This window comes from Camelus dromedarius, chromosome 4, assembly GCF_036321535.1.
Source record: "Camelus dromedarius isolate mCamDro1 chromosome 4, mCamDro1.pat, whole genome shotgun sequence".
NCBI lineage: Eukaryota > Metazoa > Chordata > Mammalia > Artiodactyla > Camelidae > Camelus > Camelus dromedarius.
The window spans coordinates 24,121,696-24,142,753 of record NC_087439.1 but is presented as its reverse complement, the minus strand read 5'-3'; the positions used below and the strand labels follow the sequence as shown (position 1 = coordinate 24,142,753).

General features: G+C 33.4%; 1 protein-coding gene across 2 annotated transcripts in view; it reads right to left on the bottom strand.

The window, feature by feature from the left end:
• Positions 1 to 21,058, bottom strand: part of KYNU (kynureninase) — a 90,567-nt gene that overhangs the window by 6,650 nt on the left and 62,859 nt on the right. For both annotated transcript variants that reach the window (XM_031451351.2, XM_031451352.2), the window contains 2 exons: positions 5,743 to 5,795; positions 3,788 to 3,873 (listed from right to left, as the gene is read on the bottom strand). In XM_031451351.2, coding sequence (XP_031307211.1) covers positions 3,788 to 3,873; positions 5,743 to 5,795 — 139 coding nt within the window. The remainder of the gene's footprint in view (positions 1 to 3,787; positions 3,874 to 5,742; positions 5,796 to 21,058) is intronic.

Below are 21,058 nucleotides of genomic sequence, written 5' to 3'. Positions count from 1 at the left end.
GTTACAGAAGTTTGGTAGGAGGCATCTCTTTATTTCCTTGAGTAAAACAAAATGTCAGTAGATCTGGCACAATGAAGACTTTAGAGAGTATCTCCAAGTTTTGGATCAAGGGAGCCTGGTCTGAGAATCAACATTCTCGTAGAGGGTAAGAGCAGGGACAGGTAAGATGTGCACAATGAAGACTTTAGAGAGTATCTCCAAGTTTTGGATCAAGGGAGCCTGGTCTGAGAATCAACATTCTCACAGAGGGTAAGAGCAGGGACAGGTAAGGTGTGGCCCACCAGCAGCTTGGCTGTCAGGTGTGGAATTCTAACAAAACATGATAGGAATCTTTCCAGCTTTTCTTGGAGATTAATGATAATTTGAGGCTATTTTAATTATTTAAATAATTCTAGTAAACTTTCTGGATCTGCTTTGGGCCCCTTAAGATGCCAATGGGGACAATGTGTAAAGTAGTACTTTAAAGAAATTTCATTTGTATTCATAAGTTAGTAAGACTTTGGGGAATATAACTTAAGTTTATTGTTTTTTTAAAGGAAGTTTTGCTTTTGCAGATTTAGTAACAAGAAACCAATTTCTTTTTCATGACAGATATCTCAATTTTAGCATATCATTACTCTTTGTTAGCAGTAACTTTTAATTGTAAAAAAGTTTTCCACATTACAACTGCAACAAGGCAAGCAGCATTTTAACTTCTCACAGGTGTAAAAATCTCTTCTGAGGCTTCACATAAAAATATTAAGACGGACTAATCAAAGTTAACAGGGATACAATACAATAAATGTCCTCCTTTTTTCCCCTGTTCTCATTATTGCTATGCTTTCAATACTGTGAAAGAATTTTTTTTTAATTAGTAAAACTTAAAATTGTAGTTTGACAATATTCAACTTATAACAGAATTCTTGGCAGTTTCCACTACATAGGTTACTTTTCTTACTAAATAAAATAAATGCAAAGCTAGAAAAGTTAGATAAGTTTAAATAGGGAAAAATAAGTACAGCATGATGTTTTCAATTCTTAAGATCTTAAAATTGGCTTCCTAAAAACTCTGAGGAAATACAGAGAACATTTCTTCTGACTTGCCTTGTAGTTTAATTGAATGCCATAATTTTATATTTTGAAGCTATTTATTTAATTATATATTTATGTACTGAAAGGGTCTAAAATTATCTACATACAATTATGACCCTTATTCCTACATACAAATCTGACCCTTCAAAATACAATGTAAGTGTTGTTTAATTTCAAGTTAGTAATTGGAAGATTGAAGAGACCTCTCAAGTAATCTGATCTAAAATCTTCATCAAAAATTGAGGCAAATGAATTCAAATAGTTGTCAGTTGTGTAAGGTCACACTTAGTGTTCCAATGAGGGATAGAGTATTTACCTCCTGGTTCCTACCTGCCTGCTCTTTCTCTTGATCCAAAATATTTTTAAATTTGTTGTATAAATGCTTAAATAGGCAACAGTATAAAGAAACAGTTTGAAACTGATTATAAGGTGCTATTTTTCACGGTATCAATCAGTCAATCAAATACACATTAATTATAAACAATGCAATAATTAATCTTTTTAAAAAATTCTTTGTATTGCAAATCTGAAATCATATCCATGTACATTGATTCTTAAGTGTAGAATCTCTCCAGTTGGCATTTGACTATGTATTTTTTGAAAGGGAAGTAGAGACAACAAAGAGAGGTAGTTTGGTTCATGTATTTATTTCTTTCATTTACTCAAACTTTAACTACCTATCTCCTATATGCTTAACTTTTAAATAAATAAGGTTGTTACTGAATCAGTTAATTCATTGACACTTACTCACAATGCAAACTCAGAAATATCGAGAAAATATAATATTTTAACAGTTAAGTAGAGGATGGGAAACAATCAAATGTATTATGTTGTAATTTCAGAATTTTGCAATTTATTATGGGGAGCAAGAATTTCAAAAACACTTTCTTCAACATAAGACTTGAAGATACTAAAAGCTAACTTTGGTTAAACATAGCCACAACAGAGAGTGACTTAACAAAGTATTTCCAAGAGGCTGCAAAGAAATACTTAAGTGATAAGAAGTTCCAGAGAAATATATATATATATTCTATACTATCACGAAGATAAGGAAAATCTGAGGAAATAACTTTAAGTACTAGTTCTTTCTACAGTATGCCTTGGTGCCTTTTTTTCATATTATAACTCATCTTCTCCCTGATATAAACTTGCAAAGTAAGCAAAATATTATTTTCTTTTAAAATGTCTAACAGAAGTTTTCCTCAGATTAGATGTTTTAAAAACAATTCAAATACCATTATTTGATTTTCCATGCATATTTCATCGTCCCATCCAACCCCAGCTCCAAAAAAAATTTTTTTAAATATGTATCTCTGCCTGAGAAATCTTGTTACTGGGTCTATTTAAATTAAAAACAAAAAACAAAAAACAAAAACCTGCCAGAGTGAAAATAGCAAAAGCTCCATCTAGTGGTCACACTGAGTAGGTGCTTTTTAAATTAAGATGAATTGAGTTGCTCACTACTATCTAGTGGCGAAGCTTGATAAAAACAAAGGAACTTGACACTGCCATCCAGTGGCCAAAATGATAAACTGCTGCGAGGTTCCCAGAATTCTAGAATTTTAGGTTTAGAAGAGATTTTGGAAGTCTTTACCTAGTCACTCATGCTAGAATATGTGACAACAGAATTTCCTAAACTAGATGATTTTTGGAGGCTTTAAACTTTTTTAAAAATCAAATGTTTATTTGAATAGCTATGTATTTAAAATCTCTATTAGGAACATGTATATTTTCTTAAAACATACTTAAATGTATGTATATAAAATATGTATTTCCTTAACATATGTATTAATACTATTAAATAATATATAGTTATTAACAACATATATATTTACTTGGATAAATTTAGTCTTACTCTGAAATTAATGAATATCTAAAGAATTAGGATATATATACATCTATATGCATTATATGTGTATATAAATGAAGAGATACAGATATAGGTAAGTACCTAAATATATAGAAATAATAGACATACACATGTCTAGAAAACCAAGCTGATTCCTTGGATATTATTATTTAGGGTGAGATTAATTTTAAGTAAAAATATGAATGAACTTGAAGAAAAATATTGAGCTGACAGTAGTAGAGATTACACATGGATATTCTTGTATAAAACCCCAGTAGGGGAAAAAAAAATCCACCCTACCTCATAGGACAACCTTACTCAATCTTTGGTTTATTCTGACCATTCAAATTTTCCTGCCCCACCCCCCAAAGCAAGTCTTCCTACAGTTTTGTCACGTGGCACTTTGTCAGCATATTGACTCACAGAACTAGAAGAAACAGAGTCCCCAGTATCACTACATCACCTGACACACAATACTTTCTTAATAAGTGAGTGTTAGTGGGTGAATTAATCAAGAATTAAATACTGCTTGCTTGTTTTGTTTATACAGAGACCAATGGAAGATTCAATAACTTTTTCAAGTTCACACAAATTCTAAGTGGAACTAAAATTATGTTTTCCCAGGTTAAGTCCCATTGAACATTTATTAAGAGCCAAAATGTGCCAAGCCTTATGCTGGCAGCTAGTGATATAAAGAAAAGGTAATGTTAACACACAGTCACTGTCCTAAAGGAGAACACTGCCCTTTGTCTGTTTATGCACTGTGCATATTAATCTAGCTGATTAGTAGATAAAACACGACCACGTGTCATAATCAGGTAAAGAGAAAAGTAAACTTGTGAGAAGGTTGCAGCATAGATCACTTACCTCTAAACTAGCATGTAAGGAACAGACCAACAGAATGGGAGGATTTGAAATTCGGAATCCACTGACCCCAGGGATTAATTGCAATTCTGGAAAAAATTAATGTTATGCCATTTTAATAGAATGTGCCTTAAAAAGTATCCTTCATGGATTTTTTTTTATGACAGTAAGTAGCAGAGAGAAAAAATATAAAAGTTAAAAACTTTTATTCCTAAGATTTCTAAGATATTTAAGAGAAACTCCATGGACGTAGAATACTGACATGTTTCTCCTTCACCTGTAATTTCCACCTCCTCTTCCCCTACCTTCGTAGTAGCCTTCCAAAAATGGGAGCCTTTGGACACAAAACTCATCTGGAAACTTTTCTGGATCCCATCCTCTGCTCTCCCCATCCCCAAGCCCAGCATTCCTTGTTCTGCTCCATGCTTTGCCCTTCTGTTATGAAACTTTATCAATGAGAGGAAAACATTAAGGTTCAAATGGCTTGTAATTGTAATGTTACTCAAAGGCAGACATATGAATGAAATGACTTATGAAGGTGACTTTTAGCACTAGGATTACTAGGTCAAGTGGCTTCTCTTAGGGAAGGAAGAAAAAGGCTTTAAAAAATGATCTTCATAAATATGATATATTAAAAAGGTAAATTAATAGCAGATATTATCCTAATTAGAATTAATTAGATTGAATAGTTGCAAGTTAAATTCAACAGAGTTAAATTTGCCAGGGGTCAAATTAAAACTATGACTAACTAAAAGAGTGAGAGAATTTTCTGGGTCTTACAGATTTATCTAATCCAGGGTTAGTCAAATGACATCTTGTGGGCCAGATCTGGCCCACTGCTTATTTTTGTAAATAAAGCTTTATTGGAACATAGCCTCATTCATTCATTTATGTATGTCTCTGGTTGCTTTAGCATCATAATGGCAGAGTTGTGTCTTTGCCACAGAGACAGTATAGCCCAGAAAGCTTAAAATACCTCCTTCACAGGAGATCCTTCACAGAAAAACTTCGCCCATCCCTGATCGAATCCAATTCCCTCATTTACAGATAAGAAAACCCATTACAAAATAACTGGTATAATAACAGAACTTATGATTTCAGCAGCCAAGAAAAAATACAGGTTTCTTGATTTAATTGGAACAGCCCTTCTTGATCCTTTGCATCTTGGTTGTTGGAAATGTGAGTTTATTTAAAATCATATCTCAGGGCAGGAAGCAGTCTGAAGGATCAAGTTTAAGTTGAACTCTCAAAATATTTAGGAAGCTTTCTATATCCCATGTGATAGATGAATAAAGTCACTCAGGAAAAAGAAGTAGAGCAGTTTGGGAACCCCTTGCACATGGTGTACTTTCATTTCTACTCACTGGGGTTTCACTGTCACTGTTTGGCATGAGGCAAAAACCACAAAAGGAGAGAGATTTTAGGAAAAGAGAGGGATAAGAATGAACATTTATTAAATAATTTGTTACTTGGTTTACAGCTTTGAACTTGCCTTACCCTCAAACCATACCCTGAAGTAGATACTATTATTCACACTAGGTATGTGTGAGGAAAAAACAAAACCTAAATCCGAAATTTGTGCAGCATCAGAAAACTGTTAAGCAGCAAAGTGGGACTGATATCTAAATCTCTCTGGGTCTGACTCCAAACCAACAATTTCTTCCTGTCCTCACTGCCTGAAGTTTTGGGGACTCTATATTGATGTGATCTGAATTCTGTACTTTAGATTTCACTTCCTCCTATTTCCCTACAAAGGGGTAGACTCAAAACCATGCTAAAATCTATGAATACTTAGTCTTACACCGTGGAAATGTCATTTCTTATTTTAAGAATTCTCAGTGGCATTTTCAAAGTGCAGTCTTCATGAGGCATGCATAATACATATCATACAAAGACAGATGAAAATTGTATTAAAGTTAAAATAAAAAGACTTGTGAAGTAAAGTTGAATACACTTACTGTTATCCATCTTAAATCTGGTGCTTAGTTCATGGCCAAACCATCCCACTAACCTAAAACATAAATAATGACATTAGATATTTTAGTCTATAAAAATAATCACAATTAATATAGGACTCTGGGGCTTGCATATTAAAATCATTTGTGATAAGAGTTATCAAATACTTAAGCATATGAATGCTATATGATATCACAAGGCAATTAGTATTTATAACCTTCTCGAGAATGAGGCTAAAATCAATTTATTCATATTACCAGTTAATATTATCTTTGCAAAGTTAAATCATCTGAAGATCTGTGACCTTGTTCTTATTGAAAATAAAACAAAATGAACAAATTTTTTTTTTTAGATTTTAAAACAAAGGTGAAAGCTCAAAAAAGAAAAGTGATGAATACTATAATGTAGTTTTTGCAATAGGATCCCTAAAGAGAAATGGTATAAAAATAACCTACATAATTGTTGAAAATTTTTGGATTTTTTTAAAGAAATTGGTTACTGTTAGATTTTAATAAGAATGTTAATTGGCCATACATAAAATACAAAATATATAGGAAAAAATCATGCACATGTATGTGTGTGTGCTTATTAGATGAAAAAAAATTACAAAATAGTATAAACAAAAATATAAAATTTGAGAGAGATACAATATTCCTAAAAATCAATTCTCCCTAAATAAATTGCTAATTTTAATACTACGAAAATTAAAAATTCCAAGGCACTTTTTTTTGGAAGTTGGCAAAATGTTTTAAGTTTATATAGAATATAAGTGAAAATAATAAATTTTGAAATAAAAGAATGTAAAGGTGAATATGCTCTGTATTATATAGCATATTATCAAATCCATTAAATGAATGAGCATAGTAATGTTAAAAGAAGCATCAGATAGAAAATATAAAAACAGTCCTCAAATCATACAATTTAATAAGTGATAATTGCGACATTTCAAAAAATGCAAAGATGAATCAAATATGTTCACATATTTACATGGTTTTAAAAGAAATATTTCTAACTATGAAAACCAAAGAAAATATAAAGGAACTTGTCAATATATTCATGCATATTTGAAATTCTGTGTTAAAAAGAGAGAAAATTATAAGGAAAACCAATGATGGGAAGAAGGAAGCTATTTGCCACCTTTAAAAGAGTTTTCACCAAGAGTTTTTTCATCAGAGAAAAGGCAATGCCACCAAAGCTACACAGCCACAGGGCATGGATAGAGCATTGATAAAGGGAGATATGCAAATATGCCATGAATTCATGGAAAAAACCCTCAATCTCTCAGTAATAATTAAAAAATATGAAATAACAGAGAGACCATACTTCACATATCAAATTGGCAAAGTCATTTAAAATGTAGATGCCTATTTTCATCAAGGATTCAGTAAAAATGAAATAAATTTTTGTCTAATAATGAAAATAAAATGTAATAAAACCTTTAGAGTACAGATTGAAAATATAAATTTAAAATATGTATAGTTTTCTGTCCCCGTACTTTCATTTGTTCCAATTTATCCAAAAGGCTATTTGGATTATACTATTCTGAGTACACTGAGATGTGTGTTCTAGGACAATGAACACAATGCTGTCTACAGTGTCACAGCAACCCAAATATCTTGTGATAGAGAAATAACAAAATAAATTATACAGCTTTCGTATGATGGAGTATCATGTAGCCTTTATCAAATCTTATTTGAAAGATTATATATTCAAAAGGAGTAAAATGGAGATGACATTTATAGTACGTTTCCAACTTTAGAATAAAATATACTATATGCATTTATATGTAATTATGGCCAGAATGTTAAAAATTTTAATTTCTGCTTTATTCACATCCAAGCCAAACTTGGACTTAATGGAGAAACACCAAAGGAACCCTCATTGGTACTAAAACTTTGCAGCTATAAAAATTGGAAAAGAGGTAGTAAATTATCACTTCTTTCAAATTATCCAATTTTTGTATCTGGTATAAACAAAAAGATAATTTAGCATGGCAGTCTGGCACAAAGTTAGTATGAGAAATAAGCATCTGAAATTTAAAATTGCAATAAATTGATATATTAACAAGAAATGTTCCAGGCCTACATAAAGAAAATTTTAAAATACTCCTGAATCTGAACAAGAACAAAAAGACTTGAATAATTTTCAACATCAAGAAAAGAGTCAGTTCTCCTCAAATTAATGTGTAAATTTATATAGCCCCAGTAAAATATACAAATAGATTTTATTTGTTTTCATTTGGTACTTGAAGCTGATACTAATGCCATATGGAAAAACAAACAAATAATACTAAAAATTCCTAAAAAATATGAACAATAAATTGAATATTTCTACAAATGATTACATACTATAAAACTTCAAAATGAAAACAATGTAGTACTAACAAATCACTTAATATACAATTCATCATATTAATAAAGCCAAAGAGAAAGTTATAGGATCATCTCCATTATACAAGGAATCATAAGAGAAAGTTCTCTTAGGTGACAATCTATTTTTTAAAAATCATTTGCAACTTATATCACAAGAAGTTAATCCTTCTAGTATAAAAATATCTTGAAGTCAATAATGCAAGAATAACAACCCAAGAAAAATGACCAACATATCTGAATAGATCATACAGAAAAGGAAAATGGATCTTAATTTTTAAAAAAAGAGCTCTCCACTCACTAATGACAAGACAAATACAAACTAAAACTATGTTGAGATACCATTGCTTGCCTTAGATTGGCAAAAATTCAGAAGTTTTATTAAGCACTCTACTGGTATTAACATGTATTATAAGAAACTCTCATGTGTTATTGTGGGAAAATATATTATTAATGCACCCCTCTAGAGAACTAATGAGTAACAGCTATGAAGTTTATAAATACTTATACCCTTTGACCTGGCAAATTCAATTCTGTGAGTTTACGCTCCAGAAGAACTTGTACAACTATGAAGTGAATTATTTGTAAGTACAAACATTGCATCCCTTTTAGTAATAGTCTAAGATTGAACCTAAAATTCCTTCAATAAAAGGCTAGTTTTATAAATTATGGTAAATCTATATAATAAAATATAGAGTTGTTACATCAAAAGTGAGTGAGGAAGAGTTCTATGTCCTGAAAGGGAATGATTACAAGGGACAAGAAACCAAAAAATAAAGATATAGGATGGAATGTATAGTACCTTTTATGAATACTAAATAATTAACTTGCTTATTTTCATTTTTCTCCCCCAACTGGAATATAAGCTCATGAGATCAAAGACTTATCTCTTACAGTTTGTAGAAGAGTGTAATGTGGATGATGTGCTGTGTGGTTAAAGACTGGTAGAGGAAGCATGGCTCAGGGCAGCTGAACCAGCATGGTGATGGTCAGGTGAGGCTCTGACCAGGAAGCTGAGCAGAAGGATGAGTATATTTCAGCAAAAGAGGAAGGAAAGATTGTTCCAAATAGTTAAAGCAGTCCATTCAAAGGTCCAACACATACGTAGGCTGTGGGGGCCCATTCCCCACCACCTCCTTTTTCCACTCTTACTTTTCTTTTTGTGTTATACAGTGTGACTTTAAGTGAATTCTGCTGAGTTTTTATTGAGTGTACTAAATTTCTAGGTGTACACTTAATACTCAACTTAAGAATTGGTATCAAATATTTTTTTCATACTAAAGCGCTTAAACTGATTAGAAAAGTAATGGTCCAGTTTGGATTCTGCTTCTGCTATATATGACAGTTTAAGTCACATATTAATCGCCAACTTCTCTTGAGTTGAAAAATTTATGGCTTCAGGGACAACTACTGACATAATATTGTTTGGAGAAAAGTGTTTGGGGTGGTTAAAAAAAAAACCTTTGAAGGTATACATTTAAAAATTCTCATCCTTTGCAAATTACTAAAAAATTTTTTAAGGTGAATCAGTAAGTTTTATTCCTTCAGGGTCATTTGTTAAGTGGAGAGCACCAGAGGATATGTAGTACTAAGACTCCTTTTAGCTTTGAATTCCAAAGCAAGTATTTGAAACTTACAGCAGAGTCAGTCATCTTTAAAAGCCAAGGCTTCTGACTTGCAATAGATAGACATTTTGGAATTCTAGTCATCACGTGTCTTATTTAATAGCCCAGCATAATGTTTATGCTGTAAGCACCAAAGAGAAAAGGGAATAGAAGAAAGAATGAACCTAACCCATGAATAAAATAACATTTGTGCTTGCTGAGGAATGAGAAACTTCAGAAAGGCAAGAGAAAGATTAGATTCATATTCCTAATACAGAGCCAGCTGCACGCCCTACCCTGAGTTAAGTTCTAGGGAGTGGGGGTTGGGATGGTTGAGAGGTCAGTGGGAACTCCAGATATGTTTGCGAGGATCTAGTGATAGAAATTTCCTGAGCCATGTTCTCTCAGCACTCGGAGGCAATCCAAAGGGTTTGTAAAAATCCCTTCATGCCAGCTTGGTGCCATAGTCTTCATATTAAAATGCTGGTAGAATGGACCTGTGTTTACAAACCCAAGAAACCCAAGAGACCCAAGAGAGTATCCTAAATGCTCCTAAATCCCTGTGCCCCCAGAGAAGGGAATTGAAGTGACTGAGAGATTCAGCATCCTCACAGGAGCAGGAGGGTTGAGATAAAGGGCATTGGGCCATGCATGGTAGTTCCACAGACATCTCAGAAGATGCAACAGTAATGGGTTCCAGGTTCATTTTAATGGATTCCAGGAGATGCCTATGGGCCAGATGCCCCTCCTTTACCTATGTCTGGGTGCTCTGTATATCACCCACCCTTGCAAACTTAGATGCTTTCCTAAGGAAAAAAGCACAAGAAAAGAACACTAAACTGACAGAGGTTTAACTCTGAATTTACTGAGAAAAATAACAAAAATAACTAAGCATGCCTCAAAGTTACCAGATTGAATTTCCTGCATCAAATAAGTTAACAGATGAAAATAAAAAAAATAAAATGATTTGTTCACCTATGTTTATGGTCTGATGACATTTGCAGATGTAACTTTTAAAAAATTATCAAATTTCTGATGACAACTGGAATCAATAAAAAAAAATTGAAAGTATATTTATCAAATTGACACGTTTTTGTATTAATTATCCAGAATTAGAACCTATCTTAAGTTAATTTGAACGCAGAACCGAGCTATATCAATGAGTTAAATTGGGAAACCAAAAGCACCATACAAAGTAATTGTTAATTTGAGGTACTTATGTTTATCATGATGTATATATATTGAATACACATTTTTTGCAGCAAGCATGGAACTGTGCTGGGTACTGAGGGGAACTCAGTGTCACCTCTTCTATTGAGGCTAAAATCATGTCTTCATAAAAAAGAGAAATTAAGAAAAGAGTCCTCGCCCAAATGAATTACATTCATTCACTATTATTTAGAATAGAAACAAAGACTATTGTCTTATGTTATTTTTATCTTTTGAAAGAAAAGAAAAATACTACAGTTTGTTAAAGGGAATTATTTCTTCTGTAGTTACATATCAAAAAAATAACACGTGAGCCCTTTTGCATATAATGCTTCCTGTGGAAACGGATTCAAAAATTTCCTCTTGGCATTTTTTTTTTTTAAAAATCTGAGGCAAATACAGTGGCTGTGAGACAGGGTAATGAAAAAAAGGCAAGTTTTTCCCCTATTTTTTTCAATGGGATCAAAATAAAAACTGGGGGAATATTTCAATACATTTTTTCTTTTTCAGCAATTTTTTTTTCATTTTTGTGTGTTTGTTAAAAGACACAGTACCTGTCATTTCTGTTTGTGGTGTGACACTAAAAATTCAAGAGTATGCATTGTGATGATTGCTGGGTATATCTGACAGAAACATCAAAGACCTAGTGTATGCACATGGTATCATAGGAGGAAATAATATCTTATGCTTAAAAGTACTGACGTCGTGTTCATAACCCAAAAATGAAAGAAACAAGTGACTACACGAAGGGAAAATGTGTTCTTCTTCAGGGAAAAAATAACTTGGAACTGATTCCACAACTGAGGTCAAGGCACCCTTTTTTTCATGCTTTACTTCCTGAATCTATAGAAGTATTTTGACTTTATAATCTGAAAAAGTACAAAAATGGTATGTAATTGTTTCTACATTGTCCACCTCATTATTTCATAGCAATTTGGCTGTTTTGAATTTTTTCACTAAAGAAATTATACTTGCTATCCAATGGCTTAGTACAAAGACTACTGGGAGACCAGCCCGGCTGGAGATTCTAATTGTTTGCCGTCCATCACCCTCCCCACCACATCCATGTCACCCTGGGAGGGAAATTGTATAATCCCACAGGACATCTAAAAGTGGCCTAGCTAATCAAAATATTTGTTCTTATGCCAACAGGAAATCCTATTCAAAAGCCATGTTTGAACAAAGCTTTTGCATAATGAATTGCTAAGGAAAAATGGGCAGAAATGGAGACATGTTTGCTGGAAAATGGGCGTGTCATCTTACTTAATCTTTGCAACAAACTCTGAGGTAGGTATTATTTCCATCATTTTAAATTTGAGATAAGTAAGGCTTATAGAGTTTGAGTGATCATCTAAAGGAACATAGCAAGTTAAGCCCATATCCTGCTCGTAAGTAAGCAGGAATGCTGACCCAAAGCAAGAAGCTGTGGTTGATAAAGCATTACCAGAAGGAAGCTGAAGGAGGGTGTTCAAAGCAAGTATCTTAACAAACCAATAAGCAAGTAGCAGCTGAGATGGTCACTCCCTAGAAACTGAGTGGAAGAGCAGAAGCTAAAAGTAGACCCAGATAAAGTAAAATAGTTTAAGGGAAGTTAGCATGAAGGTAGAGTAGAGTTGGTGTTTGTTATAAGTGACTCTTTCTATCATTTATGTTACTAATGAAATTACCTTACTTTTATCAGGCTTATTAGAGTTTTTCTGTATTTCAATCATTGATTCCTCAAAAATAGTTAATGAGACACTTTGCTAGAAGCAAGAGATAGAAATAGTACAGAGAGCTAAAACAAAAATGGTTCCTACCCACAGAGTTTAAAGTCTTTTGGGTGTGGGTGTGACAGGGGGTAGAAACTAATTAAACAAATAATCAATTCAACAAAGGGTGGGTGCATGCCCCCCTGATCTCTGCCTCCTGGTGTTCATGTGACCCCTTCCCTCTTAACTATGGGTGGGACCTGTGACTCTGTGTCAAGAAGAATGGATTCAGGGGACATAGCAAAATGGAAAGAACTGAGAGAAGGAAAATGGACTCCAATCTGGGTGTTTGATATTAAACAAGAGTTAAGGGAGACAGTTGCTGATAGATTCTGTTAGGAAGGAGATACTGAGTGGAGTGAAACCCTGAAAGAAATGAAACCAGAGACTCAAGAAGGTGGGAAGTTTCAGCTTCATCAATATAAATGTTAAACTTAATAATAGAAGGAAAGTAGAGTAAGATAAACAGAAGAAAGAAGACAATGGCTCTTTTTAGAGGCTATTTACACCATAATTCTCTAACAATTAGTAGTAAATTAGGTCAGAGGACTCCAGAGCAAGGTGAAAATATATATGGCACTAAAGTCTAATATGTGGATGTGACAGTGACATCACTGAATTCAGTGATCAGAGCAGTTACTTGAAGAAAATATTCATCCGAACAGCTCAACAAATCATAAATACAAAGACTCTTACAAAAAAAAAAAAAAAAAAAAAAAGGAGGATAGAGGAGATTTTCTATGTTGTATATGCTTCAAAGTCCTGAGGCCAGTAGTGGTTAATTGCTTCAAACTGTCACCAATTTTCCTTATGATGTTTTTTTTCCCTTGCATCTTTATTCTGATATAGAATATTAATAATTACCATGTTCTTTTAATCATTAGTGGTATCTATCTTCAATCTTAATGTAATTCTAAATGTTACTTCTTCTGGAAATAATTGCAACTTTCTAAAATTAATTGCTCAATACTTTCACTTGATAAAAAATGTAATCATTTAAATGGCATATTACAACAAGAGACTGACATTTTCTTATTCAAATTTATTTCACCCGTAATTCCTTTTGAAATAAAAAAGTCTTGGAATCTCTAATTCTGATGTTTTCAGGTTATTCTGGATATTCTCATGAAAAACAGTATCAATGATATACTTTTAATATAAAAGCCCATACTAATATAACTTTTACCATAACTAGATTAAAATTTTAAAAATCATTGTTCATTTAAAGTAAAAAAGGAAAAAGAATCATGTTTACTAAAATAATATGTTTGAGAGATAAAGTCTTTTCCCCATATTATGTTCCAGTTAATGGAAAGTGAACAATGTGAAACCCGGTGACTGACTTCTCAAACATTAAGCAAAGATCTGGTAAAAATAGTCCAAAAAGTTTGACTTAAGGATGTGTGGTTCTTCCTTATTTAGTTTCTTGTAGTTGTTTTATTAATTTTGAGAGCAACCAAGGCACATGTTAATTGATATTTTATTATGAGTCAGACATTGTTCTAAACAATCATTTAATCTTCAGAAGAATCCTATGATGTAGATACCGTTATCATCTTTATTATACCACTGAGAAAAGTGAGGTTCCAAGATGCTAGATAAACAGTCTAAGATAATACAATTATTAGCCTTTGAAGCCCAAATACAGATTTAGGCCATTGAGACCAAGTATATTCACCAACAAATGCAAAAGCACCTGAGGCAGATTTTTTAAATGCATCAGAGATTCTTTAAAAAAAAAAAAAAAAAGCAATTTTCCCTAGATTACTTAAATACCACACTTAGGGTTCTGACCTAGCCAGGCTAGATGACAGCCATATTCTCTTTATAAACAATGCTTTCCTCCCTCCCTTAAAACTGTTCGTTTGACTTTCTCTGTTCTTTATATTCTCTGTAGTCAGTTCCACTTCTTCAAAAATGCATGGACATAGGCATCTAATTTAGTGAATCTGAGTAAGCATATCATTCATATATTACAACCTCGAAGTCTTGACAGATGGAATGGGGGCTGTTTAAAGTCAAATAAAGAAATGATTTTTTCAAAAAATATCCATTCAGACTCAAAATACATTCCAGAAGACCTAAGAGAAAGTTAAATTCATTTTAAGATCCCACCACTTGGAATGCAGCAAAGGTAAATTTGAAATACAAAAGAAAGTAATATAAATAAAATCTTGGCAGGGATTCTAATAAACAGATATTCTAAAGCTAATGAAGTAAAATTAAAAACCATTAAATTAGCTTATAAGTAGCTGTTATCACAATAAGCTCATAAATCATTTCTGTGAACTGAATATGAACCATAACAATTAAGATGCAATCTCATCATACTTGGACTAGAAATTTGGATCTTTTGCCATCAAAAATTGAAAATCAAGCAGGGAGTTAATTTACTTAGAATGAAGATATTAACAGAATTTTGAGAGAAGGTATTGGAAGAGACCCAATAAATGATGAAAGTAAAGATTTTAATATGCTTTTCATTCTTTGAACATCATAAATTTCCTAAAAAGAGTTTCAAATAAGTATTATCAAATGGAAAGCATCACTTATTATAAAGGCATCTTTGAGGCACGATATTCAGATTCAGTAAGAGAAAGCCACTAGGGAGCCACTGAATATGATTTTGGATGCTAAGAGTTATGAAATGAAATATCCAAAAGTTCCTTGATCTCCTTAGCAAGACTTTAATGGTAGAATCTCCAGTATGAATCCCTAAATATTTCATGCACTGAATTAATTTAACTTACTCTGCAAACCCCTTATCTCTCCTCACTCCATACCTCAGCAAAACTAAACAAAACAATTTATCCCAGTTTTCTTAGATTATGTTAAAAATACAATTAATCATTGGAGCAAAATCCAACATACAAAGAAACTAAAGCACAATTTTTTCTAAGAAAGTATATTTGCATAAAAGACTGCTTTTGTAATGTCCTTTAATTTGGCTTTTACCACCACACAATTTAATAATTTAAGTCTGTGCTTAGGAATGCAAATCTGACTGAGAGTAAGTTGTTTCCTTTTTTCCCTTTTCCTTTTCCTCTTCTTTTCCCTCTTCCTCTTCTCTTTCTCCTTCCCTCCCTCTCCTCCCCTATTCTCTTATTTCTCTTTCTCTCTCCCTCTTAAGGTCACAACTTAGAACTAAATACAATTGTCTTACTGCTTTCATGGCTTCAAAAATTGTGCTGAATTACAAAAAATGGAACATTTAGTGTATGGCATAATTGTTTATTCTTAAAAATCTGTAGTAGCAATTGCAGATAAGTTTGAATGCCTGTAATCTCATATTCTAATGTCCTCTATAACCTAACCTCAAGTGAAAGTATGTTACTTAAAATCCTCATCAAATAATAAGGTTTCACAGAACCAAAAATTCCACAAAGGTTGTTTTATTCAGGAAGTTATGAGAAATTTATTCATTCAAATAGCTTTTATATAGTCTTAATTTTCATAATAAAAATGTTGGCAGCTGAATATTAAGAAATAGGGACATAGTACTCTTTCATACTTGAGAAAAGGAAAAAGGTGAGAAAGTTACAGTAAAGTGTGTTGCAAATTTCTTGAAACTTACTAAATTTCACTGTATCCACCTATTACAAAAGAATGGAGGGCAGAAGGGTCATCAAAGTCATTAAAACACCCAATGATGCACAGATTTCCATCAAATTGGTTTCAGTTTCTGATTTATCCCTACCAGCAGTTTACCTTATTCTGATGCTTTGTATTTATTACTTGAGCATCAGAAAGTTTAAAAACTGGGAGGGAATCTTGGAGATCCCTCCAGGCCTAACTATTTATTTTTCCCATAATCAAACCAAGACCTGATGAGACTTGATTTGCAGTCTTAGTGCATGTGAACAATGGGTCCCCTTTCTTTTTAACCTAAAATCAGAACTCCTTACTTGAAATGCAAGGACCTTAATGATCCTGCCTGGGATACCCTACCACTGCCTGTTCCCCTTCAGTCTGACTAAGAGTTAGGGGGATTTCTCCAGTCATCGCAAATATCACCTCATCAGCAAAGCCTTCTCCAACCTCTCTCTTTCCTTTCCCACTCACACAGAATGATAAATTCCAGAAAAACAAGGCTCGTTCATGTCTGTGTCCCCAGTGTTTGCAGACTGCTTTGCTTGTAGTAGATGCTTGAGAAATGTTTTTTAGTTGATAAATGAAATAACTGTATGACATTTGAGTAATTTAGCACCTTTTGGAGAGACATCAAATTAATCTTTGATGCTCCCCTCATTCTTGTCCCTCTCTACAAAATTTTCTTTATGTCCTCTTGATTCCATTTCCTAATAACTTTTATCTTTGTCCTGCTTTCTTTATCCCATTTGCCATTACTGTATTTAGATAATGAGCAGCTCACTTCTGCATGATCACAAACTTCCCTCAACTGACCCTGACATTTCTATTCTTGACCTCCTTCACAGCGCTACCACATATCTTTTAGAACAGATCCAGAATCCTACAACTTCTCATTGCCTCTTCTGCTACTCCTCTGCTTTGAACTGTTGTCACCTCTTGTCTGCTTCTCTTAATCGTTCCCCAGAAGGTCTTCCAAAGTCCACTTATCCTCTTACAGCCTACTCCCAAGAAAGCCATCACGTGATCATTTTAAATTTGCTGTGTCATGTCATGTCACTTTTTGGGCAAAATGAGCAATGAATCCCAAGTCTTTATATTGCCTTAAAAGGGCCTGCATTTTCTGGACCCTTTGTCTCACTAATCTCCAGTTTGTCTATTCTATTCCAGCCACAGTGGCTTTCTTGTTCCTCAAACAGCCAGGACACACTTCTGTCTTAGAGCTTTTGATAAAATACTCCCATGCCTGGAATTCTCTTCACCAGATAACTGCTTGGCCCACTCTCCACCTCCTTCATCTCTTCATCACATTGTTTTCTCCCAGTGGTGAGCTTTCCTGAATGTCTTTTTAATACTGTTCATTGCCAGAGATCCCACAGAGTATTCTTATATCTCCTTTTTCTGTCCTGCTTTTCCAATTACCCACAGGACTTTTCAACTTCAAATATATTATACAATTTGCTCTTTATTATGTGCATAGTCTGTCTTCCTTTGCTGGATATAAGCTCTATAATGGCAGGTATCTTTGCTTTATTTCTCCACACATCCCAAACATTTTAAAAACTGCCTGTGATATACTAGATGCTCAATAAATATTTCTTTAATGAATATAAATGTGGTACAGGTACATTATGCAGCTATGCCTTTAAAATTTCTACAATGTTCAATGAAAATGTTAATTTCTTTTCATGAATGATTGTATATATTTTCCCCCTCTTTCTTTTTGGTTATTCCAAGCTCTTTCATCTACAATCAGCCAAAGTGTTTCTTCCAGTCTCCACCAACAGTCTTTTCTAACCAGGCAATCCAATGGGATGACCAAATGCAAACAAGGGTGTGTCTGAGCATACTAAAACTCTGCCTTCAAGGAAGTAAGATCAGTTGGGTAGGATATGGGTATGGTTGCATGGGTAGAGGAAGTCTCAGTCAGGTTTTAGGCCATCCCACACAATGGGGCATTAATATTGCTAAACCACCATGCAGAGTGAGAAGAAACTCTAGGGAAACAGAAACACATTGCTCCAGTTCAAATTGATATTGGAATTAAGACATAACAGTAGTTCAGACACATACAGGAAAGGTGGAGCTACTGCATAGGAATAAGGATCAGAGAAGGCAGTAGTCATAAAGTATAACAAGAGGCAAAAAAAAAAAAAAAAACCCCAACAACAACAACAAAAACAAAAACAAAAACAAAAGCTCAACTGAAAATGAGAAAAGGAGCAAGGAGAATCTAAATCTGGGCAGTTGGCAACCAGCACGATCTGAAGGAAAAGAAAATGTATGCCTAAGTGATTGAAGCAGATTGAAAGCTATGAATGACAGTACAAATCTTGACGAAGTAGGTTGCTTCAGCCCGTGAACTGTGCATTCGTCCCTTGATGTCAGCTGCTAGTCCCCGAGCATGACTATTATAAGGCTTGAAGTGGCCATGGTATAGACAGGTAAAATATTACCAACTCACTCTGAATAAAGAAGATCTTTATCACTTCCTATTTTCTAAAGAAATATTCATCTATTCATAATTGCTCCGCCCTGTTCTAAGTCAGCTGATTTAATGCTGCTTTGGAAAGAAGTTGAGGAGTTATCATGGAGTTCAGTTCCTTTTCCTCCACTCATTTGCCCAAACAATATGTGAATATTGTTAAGACAGAGTGCTTCACTTGGTTCTGTTACATATTCAATTACACCTTCACATCTTACTCAAAAGGAACATTGTTAAAATATGTCCAGTGAAATAAAAATGTGATACACATAATTATAAGAAAGCACTTCTTGATAACCTAAGTTTTGGTTAATAAAATTGTTTCCTGAAGATTCAGAATAATATGTTGTCCTTACAAGAGCTAATATTGTCAATATTTTCTTGGCATGAATGCTTTAGTAACAAAATTTTGGCACATCTTTTCCTTGAAATATATTATTATTTTGAAATATTTGTTTATAATCCTCTAAAGTAGTATTGATGCTAAAAAGCACAAAAAACAGCAAGAAGATGTCTGGATTTAGAACTTTAGAAAGGACTATTTGCTGCATTGATTAAAATACTCATGAAGGATTTTTTAAGTTGTCTATAGCTGGTTTTGATGGATATATTTGGTCTTTGTAGAAGCATATGGAAATGCATATTTAATTTGACAGTATTTTGCAAATCATACCCACTTCGGAATAACTTGCAAAGTAGAAATGCTACCATATGCTAGAAGATGGTTTGTCTATTATGCTGAGAGTAAGGAAAGAGACATATATTCAATAACAAAATTTAAAAATATTTTTCTTGGGCATTGTGGATAATGAAAGTAATGAGAGATCACGTGGACAATGTCCTTGTACTTAAATATTCAGAATTAATTTATAGTTAGTTTTTCAAACAATCACATTAGACATACTAAGAAGACTTCTCCCAAGGATCACAAGCCCCTTAGGAAAAAAAAAAAAAGTCAGATGGTCAATTTCTATCTAAGTGTCTACGCCTGTACCAGATCTTCTGAGATCTTGACCAAATCTGATTGGAGCAGAGATTCATAAGAAAATCAAGAGAAGCTATCTCTACATGCACTTATCCTGATGGAGATAGACCTCAACTCTAGAGAAAAGGATAATTCCCGTTTAATCAAATCCCTCCTCTGGAGTGGAGTTAAAAACAAGTGACCAAAGAGAAAATGGATCACAAAAATTCAGACCTTTTTTCTGAGCAATGCATTACAAGTGCTCTTGTGGCCTTTGACAGTAGCCCATCCCAGTCTTGGAAGAACCAGGACCCACTGGGTCTGTGTGTGATAAGCAGTTTCCCTTGCTACCCCACACAGCGTCTATCATTGCACCATGGTTGCTTTGGCAGTCGTAAAGAGTCAGATGAATACACAGGTTTTTCTCAACAAAAACAAATAAAAGTTTAGCAATAGCTCTTCATAGTTTATATCAAAAACCCTTGCAGATTCTGAAGGTCACTTTAGGGACAAAACTTGAAGTAATTAAAACAAGAGCTGAAGCTCTTTGACAAGTCTTCCCTTTTGTATCTAAAAGGTTCACAGACCTCATATATCTTCAGAGACACTAGACTGCAATTTTCAAAGAGAAAATAAATTTTGAGGTTTCAAAGCACTTCAGTTTTCTCAAATTAATGATTATGTCATCATTATCTGAGAGTAGTGATTTGCAAGCAACAATGGCTTTAATGTATCTTTTTATACTGATAATTACTATTTTGGTTTTCTTTAAAGAGCCAGGATTACTTTTTCTCTTAAGAAAATCAGATTATTTACTGAACTTATTTTTAACTGATCATGCCTCAGTGCATAAGCATTATTTTTACGATCACAACTTAAATTCACCACATGTGATAATTATCTCAATGATTCTGCGTACTAAAAAATGTCAAACTAAGAAGAGCAGGGATCCTTGTAGAGTTATTAATTTAAAATAGTTTCAGAATGAAGATAGGTGTTGGTTATGTATGTCATAAGTCCATGGATGAGTTGTCTTCAATCAAATTAGCTTCTTTTGGATCCCTTACAATGAGGATTTGGGGGCTAGCATTTACAATAGGTATAACCTACTCATGAGCACGGTTCTGAAACTGAGAGTATGAAGCAAATTTGATTTCAGCACTGTTTATAATTTCTAAAATATTGTAGAATAGGGATAAAGAGCAATTTTATGATAATAGGCAGACTTTTAAATGTTAAGTCAATAACTCAAGATTCCATAAAAATTCTAGTAAGGAGCATAAAAAGAAAAAGATCACCTGACATATCCCTTAAAGAAATGTCATTTATGTAATTCTTTTTTCTTCTT